The sequence below is a fragment of the Lathyrus oleraceus genome, chromosome 5 (genome assembly GCF_024323335.1).
Source record: "Lathyrus oleraceus cultivar Zhongwan6 chromosome 5, CAAS_Psat_ZW6_1.0, whole genome shotgun sequence".
In the NCBI taxonomy this organism is placed as follows: Eukaryota; Viridiplantae; Streptophyta; class Magnoliopsida; order Fabales; family Fabaceae; genus Lathyrus; species Lathyrus oleraceus.
The window spans coordinates 584,911,553-584,921,849 of NC_066583.1; the positions used below are offsets into that span (position 1 = coordinate 584,911,553).

A 10,297-nucleotide genomic window follows, 5' to 3' on the forward strand; every position below is an offset into this window, starting at 1 on the left:
TGTTGTAACATATTTTGATGTATTAAATAAATGAGTTTAAACAAAATTTTCTAAAAAAATTATCCTAAATAACAAAATATATTTACTGACGTTGTTATAAGTAAAAAATAAATTGTTGTAACATATTTTGATGTATTAAATAAATGAGTTTAAACAAAATTTTCTAAAAAAATTATCCTATGCATCATTTTCATCTCATTAAAAACAATATATATAAGGAAATATATCATTTTTTAAATAAATAAAAACATATTTTGATTATGGAGATGCAAGGTATCAATCCCCATACCTTTTGCATGCTAAGCAAGCACTCTACCATCTAAGCTACATCCTCATATTACAAAAATTTAAATATAAGAATATTTATTAAATATGTTTCTTCTAAATATAATATTTGGAGCTTAATACTCTTTTTTATCTCATATCTTGTATTTGGGATTCATTTTGGCCCGTTAACTAAATACAACTATCATTTAAGTCCATTAACTATACAACCTGAATCATATAAGTTCTTTTTATCAATTCCATTAGTCAAAGTCAATCAATAAGACTATGTTGCACTAACATGAAATGTCATATGAGTTATACCAATTTTATGTCTGATTTAGTGACCAAAAAATATGTTACTACAAATATTTTATGAGTTTTCATTGATCTTCGTCTTCTTCATCAAAAGACAAATCCAAATGCTCAAGCTTCCCACAAGTCTTACCAATCTCTCCTCGGGAATAACTTCACTTAATTGATTAAAAGAAAAATATACCCTTTTTAACCCAATAAAACAAGGATTGTAACCACTCATTAAAACATCTGAACTATCAAGAGAAGATAAAACATTAGTGGTCACTCCAACAATTTTATTAAACCTCAAATTCAAAATCCTTAATTTTTTTCAAACCTTGAAAATGAAAAAGGAAGATAACCGCGTATCAAAGATGGAAGACTTCCTAACAAATAATTTTTACCAATCAAATAACTTCACCTAATTCCAAATTCGTAAAGAGGGACATACCAAAATCGGAGCAAGGATGTGAATTATGGTCATCATCATCGCCTTCATTGTTATCAATGATGTTGAGAGCAACGATTTAAAATTTTTAATCAAGGTGGACACAATACCATAAATAGTGGCCAAAGGAAGGGTTCATCATGAAGAGTACATTGGCGGACACCATACCATACAGCAGACACAATCTCATAGTAGAAGAAACAAAAATTAATTGAAGAAAACCTTTAATTTTCACCCTTTGATTAAAGAGAAGGGGAAAAGGTGCTTCTAAAAACCCTAATTAGAAATTATGAAGGGAAAGGGAAGGTGCAGAAAAGGAAACACTACTACAAATAACTCCATTTCACCTCAGACACGAATGGAATATAACCTCGGTTACATAAGCGAGGTAACGAAAGGCGATATGAAAACCTGCCACTTTACCCCTCGATTTTTGAGTAACCGAGGGGGAAAGTGACACTGGTCATGGGTTCGACTATTTTCAAAATTGCGCTACTCTTTACCTCGTGTTTTAACAATAATCGAGGGGAAACGTCCTGTTTACAAAATTTTGTTTTTAACCTGTTTTTTTTTTAATATACGGAGCATCAAATTTATTGACAAATTCTAATTCTTATTCATCATCATCTACCATAACACCAATAACAGCAACAAAAACAAAATCAATAAAATCCTTAAACATTAAATCTCAACAACAACAACAACAAAATTTATGGAATCTTTAAACATTAAATCTCAACAGCAACAACAAATAAACAAAATCCATAGAATCGTTAAATACTAAATTTCAACAAGAACAATAATATTAAATATTTTACTTGATACAACTACAACTAACATTAATAAGTTACTTTCATATTTTCCAAAAAACATTAAACATTTTTAGCAAGAATTACTAGAGAAAATATTACGTTAACAAACTAACCATGAAATATTTTTCTGATCTTGCTTTCATTATCATTGTTTTTAATATATTAAGTTTAAATTTCAACACTTTGCATCCAAGATGGATAGTTGTGGCATTAACATTTTGGTTGGCTAGTGAGAGTTTCATGCGGATCACTAAAGTTTCATGTGGATTGATGATTTGACAATATATTGACCATTGTTACTTTATAAATGGACAACAAAGATTCGCTATTTAATTGCTTCATCAAATTTATCATAAATAAATAAAATAAAAAATAAAAATAAGTTACTTTACCCTTCGGTTTTCAGATAAACCGAGGTAATTGTCATAATTTTAAAAAAAAATTAAAAGGTGATAAAGTTTAGTTGTTGGGATTCGAAGACGTGTCCTCTAAATACTTTACCTCTCGGTTTTCAGCAAAACCGAGCTAATATGTCATAAAATAAATTTAACAAAATTAAAAGGTGATAAAATATAGTTTTTAATATTCGAAGACGTGTCCATTAAATACTTTATTCCTCGGTTTTAAGCAAAATTGGGATAATATGTCATAAAAAAAAATTAAAAATTAAAATGTGCTAAAATGTAATTGCTGAGATTTGAATGTGTGTCTTCTAAATATTTTACCCCTCGGTTTTCAGCTAAACCAATGGAATATATGGTATTTAAAAAAAATGTGACGCATATATGGTTTCATCTCAGTTTTTTTTCGGTGATGTGAAAGTTTCGTCATAAAATATATTATTTATAGTAGTGAAAGAAGAATATAAATAACATTCAATGCAAAATTGTGAGGATTATGTTTTCGGATTAAAATTTCTATTTAGATTTGACATAAAAGTTGATTTAATGAAGAAGATATTAAAAACTAAAAAAAAAACTCTTTCAGTGACGGGTTTTCCATCGCTAAATCAGTCACAAGCGAAAATTGATGTTGTTACGAACATTTGGATGAAAATGACTAACGTGATAGGTTTTGAAAAACTCAGGAAACAAAATAGTCTTTTTAATAGTTATGGGGTGAAAATGAACCCTAAGTACAAGATACATAAAAAAATATATATTAAACCAATATTCAACCTTCATTTAAATTAATTAAACACACTAATTGATCTGACTTACTTAAAATTAGCATCGATTTTTATATATATATATATATATATATATATATATATATATATATATATATATATATATATATATATATATTATATATATATATATATATATATATATATATATATATATATATTATATATATATATATATATATATATATATTCTTATTAATGTGTTGTTTAACACTCACTTTTTAATTTAAAGTGAGACTACTAATTCACATTTGAAAAATAAACATATAAATGAAACATTTCAAAATTGTGTCTAAAAGCTAAAGTGCACCAACAAGAGACCTCCCTTTAGCCTAGTATAAAATTTAAAACCTTATTTTGGTTTTGTGGTACCTTTTGTTAAGTGAATATAACAAACATAGTGGAAATCAACAAATGGAATCTTGAGACAGGTGAAGCAGCTTTTTGGCAGCTTATAAATACTCTTCATTTCTACCACTTCACTACCATCCACCATTCCTCAGTTTTTCTTCCTCTTTTGCAACTCTATCACTTTCAATGACAAAAACCGTTTCCTCCCAAGAACTCTCAAACTTGGATATATGGAGTTCAATTTTGGAACAAAATAACAAAGATGAAGCTTCACAATCAAACACCACTCCATATATTCACCCACTTGTGAAAAAAACAAAAAGTTATTTAAGTGAAAAGAGTCTTGAAATTTGCACCGAGAGCCTTGGATCAGAAACCGGTTCAGATGGTTTCTCTTCTTCTTACACATCATCATCATCTGAGGATGATGAAAAATTGAAAGAAACAGCGAACATGGTGAAGAAGCCTCGCTGTTTTCCTCCTCCACTTTCTTCACTCACTACTCAAACTCAACAACTTCATATGAGGCCCCACCGCGACAATGGAAGATTGTTTTTGTTCCTACAAGTTGCGTCGGTTCCTTCACGCAACAGCTTCGCCGCTACGCGACAGAACGGTCGCCTTATCCTCACGTTTGCTAATCATGATGATGAAGAAATCCATGATGAAAATGAGACTGTGACAGAGCAACCGTGTGCTCTTAGTTTAGAATTAGCGGTTAATAAGGCAATTGGGCTAGTTAACAAGAAACCAAAATGGTCAGAAAAACTCAACAAAGTGACCAATTTTGAGGATGTTAAAGCTGTACAACATGGTTCGAATTCGTTGATTCTGATGAATGGTTATCAATATTGTGAACATCAAAATAGTAATAGAAACAAGGTTGTTGTCTATGGGAACATGAACATATATCAAGGGTCAAATGAAGCAACACAAGATTCACATCAGTTGTTTGTTCACAATAGGAAGCTTTGCAAGGATTCTAGAACGACAATGCTTAGTGAATATTTTATTTTCTCTCCTTTATGTTCCACTCAATTTTCTTATTATATAGTTGTGGTCAAATAAAAGAAAATGGAATAGGAGAAAAAATTACTATTTGTAATATTACATTAGTTACATTTTTGGATTATAAATTTGATAATTTTTTTATATAATCCTCATAAAAAAAATATATTACATGATGAAGGGGCTAGGCCTCACCCACAAGAAAACAAAGAATAAAGCAGATTAGCAAAATCTAAAGTTAAGTTTGCCTAACTTGTAGTATTACATGTGATAGAAGTTCAGGCAAAGATTTTGGATATAATTGTATTCTGAGAGCAGTAAGGTTTTTGAATCTGATATTTTTCATGCATTGTCAAAAATTACATTAAAAGTGACAATGATTGATGCATAAATAACTAGAGAGCATTGAGGGCTCCACCCTTTCTTACAGACACATAGCATAGTAGAAAAAGTGGTGAAATCTATGGCCTGATTTATAGGGTTCTGCATCAATGAAAATGAAAAGGACATAACACAAATAAGTGCACTGCAGATTCAGAGGAAAGATTACAAAGGGTGGCGTCAAATTGACATATTGTCATCGGTAGGCATTTTTGTGTGACTAATTCTCCAAACATGAGTAGAGTGAGAATAAGCAATTATTGGACAACAGATTTTAAATATAAGAGAGGATGAATCGTGGTATTTAAAATTCATAATTATTTTTATTTTATTTTTTATTAAATTTAAAATTGTGTTAGTAGTTTTTTAAGAGTAAACGGTAGCGAAAATTAAAATGATAGAGTTAGAGAGATTACACCAGAGATTTATATCGGTTTGCCTGAACATTGGTTTATTCCTTTCCTAAAGAGGTCTTTTTGAGAGTTTGACTATAAACTTTGAGCTTTTGAAGGTTATTCCCACAAAACCTTTGTACAATTTGATTTTGAGATTTTAACATGCTTATTCGCAACCAAATATAACTTTTATCATAGATTAAGCTAACGAACCTTAGAGATTTTTAGGTTTATCTCAATAACCAAAAAAACAAAATTTCTTTCAGCAAAGTTCAATAAACCAAAAAAGAGATTTTATGATTGATTTATTTCAAGAAACAAATTCAATTTTCTCAAGAGTATCGCACTCCCAAGAATTAAATAAGCAGCACAACCACTTACAAAACTCTTTCTCACAATCACTAAGGAGTCTATAAGTGAAAGAAATATTTTCTAGAAAGATGGGAGAGAAGTTAGAGAGATAAATTTCAAAGAAAATATAAAGTTTTAGAAAGTGGCGTCAAATGAATAATAGGTGAGCCTCCTTTATATAAGAGTTGGAAAAATAAAATAAAAAGAAATAATCCATGGGCAGAATTGATGAGCTAATCGATTGGATTAATCTTTTTTAATCGATTACCTTGTCTGACATGAAAATATCTTATATAGAGTCGTTACAAATCATTAAGGTGTTGTTTTAATAGCTTGGTTCATCTATTAGACATTCTCCAATCAATTGACTTAATATTCGAATCGACTGAAAAACTCAAAAGAGTTTCCCAATCTATTGACTTGAGTTCCCAATCGATTGGTTAGTTTAAAAATCCTTTTAAATGATTGTGGACAACTTCTTAATCACTTGATTTGGTTTTGAAAATATTTTTAAGATATAAAAAGATTAGAAAAATTCTTTTAAGTGTGTGTGAGTTGTCTTAGATCTTAAGAGCTACTTCCTTACTTTTACAAAACTCTAGTCACTCAGACAGACAAAATTTGACAAACTTTCACATTTTATTTGAGATTTCAAGATTCTTTGTTGGATGCATCGATTATATAAGCACTTTAGTCTTGAGTCTATTTTCTTGATGAGGTTTTGAGATCACCATTATCAGAGTGTTTAATGCTATTGCCACCGGCTTCAATATCACAACTATTTACGTTGCCGTCATCAAAACTTCATATATGATCTTTTGTGGAGTTATCAACTTTATACCTACAAGCACATAGATCCATATTCTCCCCCTTTTTAATGATGGCAACACATCTCTCAAGGAGGTGGTAAAAGAAATAAACAAAAAATATATTTGGAGTAGTTAAACTCCCCCCCCCCCAACTAGGTAGAGAGTATACTTATCCCCATTTGTCAAAATAAAAAAGGTGATAAAACTATTCATTGCAAGAAGTAAGATATGCAAATATAACCATATAGATCATATTGCATTTGAGATGAAAACATATAGGCATATTAATAAATGCATGAATTGTTTAATATTCCTAGCTCAGTTCTTATGAAAAAGAAGTTTTCCAAAATGAGTGGTTTAGTAAAAACATTTGCCAGCTGATCAGATGAAGTTACAAACTCAAGTACGCATTTCCCTTTTTCAACATGGTCTATAATAAAATGGTGTCTAACTTCAATGTGTTTAGCCTCAGAGTGAAGGATAGGGTTTTTGTGAGGTTTATGACACTAGTATTGTCACATCTTATCGTGACAAATCCAAGATTAACACCGTAATCACTGAGTTGTTGTTTCATCCAACAATGTATTTTGTCTCACTTGTGGATAATGCAACACTTGCTTATTTTTTGCCATGCCATGAGACAAGCGAGTTCCCAAGTAAGTGACATGTACCAATGGTACTTTTCCTTAGGGGTGTGCATGGGTAACAAATTATTATGATCCAATCAATTTTTATGGTTATGGTTTATAAACCAAACCTTGAGGAAGTAGTTGTTGCTACTGAAATAATGCCCTCTAAGACTAGGAGTGGAAGGTCTCCTCAAAATTTTGCTTTTGTGTTTGTCATATCAGAAGGACCTAGAAGGAAGAAGAGACTAAGGAAATTGGTAAAGTTGGAAAAAGAGGAAGAAGAAGAAGATGCAGGTGCATCCTTGACTAGAAAGAAGAAGAAGACATATCAAGTGCTTTAAGATAATTCTCTTCTTTAATCGTGGTGATCTTGGGTTGTCATTCCCTGTTAAGACATCTTAAAATCTTGTTAGTAGAAATAGCATTGGAGATAGGATTACCTAGAGTATTCAATCTATTAATAAGATGTGTGAATCTCTTTTACATATTGGCAATGGTTTCACCATGCTTCATACGAAAGAGTTCAAACTCTTGGTTTAATATGTTGATCCTAGCTTATTTGACTTTATTAGTTCCCTCATGGGAAACTTCTAATGTGGCTTACATAGCTTGGGGGTTTCACAATGAGAGACACGACAATACTCATCAACACCTAAAGCGAATATGAGAATATTGTGTGCTTCCCAATTATGGGACCACAACTTCCTATCATTATCATTCCATTGATTTTCTGATTTTTGTATGAGGGTGCCTTCACCATTGGCCATTGTAATTTCATTAGGACCATTGGCAATGACGTCCCATACACCCTTACCATGAAGTTGATATGGATACGCATACAAGCTTTCCAATAGCTATATTTTTTGTCGATGAAAATATATGCTCTATTATACACCCCTTTAGGTTCGGTAGCCATTATCTAATAAGAAAATCTTAATACCGAAAACAACCAGAGTTCGTGATACCACTTGTTAGAAGATAGGCATGGGTCTAGAGGGGGTGAATAGATCCCAAGTTAAAATTTATTCGAAAATTTGATTTATAAAAATTTATGGCGCGGAAGCAAATTTCAAATATTTTCCGGATCAAAAATCGTCTAACCGAACCTACTATTGAAAAGCCCGGATATAAGTATGAGTATCAATGGTATGATAATAATCCATAAGTTGATTAATCAATACTTTAAATACTAAATTGAATAATCTACCATAGTAACGGTTTATCTCTAATGATAACAACACACGAAAAACTACTTGAAACAATTTGTCGAACACTTTGCATGCAATCAATAAAGTTTGGATATTAGTATAGTGTTTGTAGTTCTTAGAAATTCAATCACTACCAAATGATATGTGAATACTACAGCAACACAAATTTAACAAAGAGTTCAAAAGTTATTATCCAAACAATTTTAATCAAGAGATCAAAGTAATCAATAATTTGCGAACCGAATATATATATATATATATATATATATATATATATATATATATATATATATATATATATATATATATATATATATATATATATATATATATATATATATATATATAGAGAGAGAGAGAGAGAGAGAGAGAGTATGCAATGATTTGTTTATGAAGTTCCCCAATCGACCTCGTTATGAGTACACCTGCCCTGAATTCAAATTCGAATTGAGATATTCATATAATAAATCTTACTTTGCAAATGTATGTATACAAGAGATGAGAAATAAAATCCCACAAACCCTAAGTTTTTTCTTGACTCTAGCATCTCCAAAAACCTTGATCAAATATGATCAAGTCACCAACAATGTCGCTTCAATTCACCTATTGTTGCTACTTCCTTGCACGGCCTCCTTGTATCAAAGCTTTCACGCGGCTGAATTAATCCCAAGCGCACACTTGCTGAACCCAAGATTTGTCAACGCGGTCCACCGTTTCACGCTACTCGCTTGCCGACACACCTAGTCTCAAGGCTTTCACTCGATCGGATTTGAATTGCACAATCTTGTCCAAAACCTTCAAACCCTAAAGATCTTAAAGGAAAATCCCACCTCAGTTTTCTTATTTGAATCCCTCAAAGATCACAACCCAATATTCTCGGTACAACAAACCTAATTGGATGTTATCAATCCTAATCTAGATGGCACCCAATCAAAAAATGATTATGTGTAGTTTGATTGTGTGTATGCATAGATTGAATTGAAGATGATGAGATGCTTTGAAATCCTGGATTCATGTAGGTTTTACTCACTCTAGAAACCTTACTAGAGAATGATGCATGTATGAAGTATTTATATGCATGGGTGATTTGGGGCAAAAGGAAATGCAAAGGACTTGACAAAAATATGAATTTTTAAAAAATACATCGGATAGGTCGACCTATAGAGGTTATGTGTCGACCTATTCTATGCATAGGTCGACCTGTCCAAAGTCATGTGTCGACATATGACTGTTATGTGCTCCCAATGTGTTGACTTAAAGACTCGACACATAAAACAGAAGCCACGGGCTTTAATACAGCAACATATGTGTCGACCTATAGACTTTAAGTGTTGACCTATATCCAGGAAAAAAATTCCATAGGTTGACCTGTATTGCTATTTTTCACAAAAAATGATTTTTCATGTATGTTTAATGCATAAGACCTTTTCCATATTATTTCCAAATACTTTTATGCTTCCTAATACTAAGATGCACATAGAGATTCAGAGGATATCGTCCAATATACATTAACGCTAAATTATCCTAGTTTTGACATCATACAAAACACATCTAGCGGAAGTTGCACTCACAGTCACTACTTCAGTTCTTACACCGTTATTTCTGGGTCTTACACCATCGTTCACTTTGGTTCTTATACCTTTGGTTTTTATTTTACGGTTCTTACATCGTTTATCATTTCATGTTACGGTTCTTACACCGTTTGTCATTTTATTTTACAGTTCTTACACCATTTGTCATCTTGATTACGGTTCTTATATTGTTGTTATTTCTTTCGAGTCTTATACCACAGTCACTACTCTTGGTTCTTACCCCAATTTTCTTGCTAATGATGATTTATTTAGCATCGATTCTTACACTGACGACGATTTAAGTCCAATCTCCAACTATACCAGTACAGTCCCTCAAGTAGGGACACTTGTTGACCTTCCCCAGTAAGTAACACTTCCATAAGCACCTTTTCAGTGAAGGATTTCCCTAGCAAGCTCACTCACCGTGATTCTTCCAAAAGAACACATCCATTAAATAGGTCATCCTAAATGATCGTTATCAACCAATGAGCAAGTGTTTATCTCTCACATCCCCGACTTGGCAACCTATCCCACACATGAGATAAGTTTCATCAAGTACACAGGGTTCCACTAGGGTTTCATTA

At 31.6% G+C, this 10,297-nt stretch overlaps 1 protein-coding gene across 1 annotated transcript; it reads left to right on the plus strand.

Annotated features, from left to right (window-relative positions):
• The first annotated feature begins 3,399 nt into the window (after positions 1 to 3,399).
• Positions 3,400 to 7,244, plus strand: LOC127082230 (protein FANTASTIC FOUR 4-like). The gene is made up of 2 exons (XM_051022476.1): positions 3,400 to 4,426; positions 7,167 to 7,244. Exons 1-2 carry the CDS (start codon positions 3,548 to 3,550, stop codon positions 7,242 to 7,244), a joined length of 957 nt encoding a protein of 318 aa, XP_050878433.1. The 5' UTR covers positions 3,400 to 3,547.
• The last annotated feature ends 3,053 nt before the right edge of the window (positions 7,245 to 10,297 follow it).

Coding starts and splice junctions, on each gene's coding strand:
- LOC127082230 (XM_051022476.1), top strand. CDS start 3,548: ATGACAAAAACCGTTTCCTCCCAAGAACTCTCAAACTTGGATATATGG. Junction 4,427..7,166: donor ATTATATAGTTGTGGTCAAA/TAAAAGAAAATG, acceptor AGAAGGACCTAG/AAGGAAGAAGAGACTAAGGA.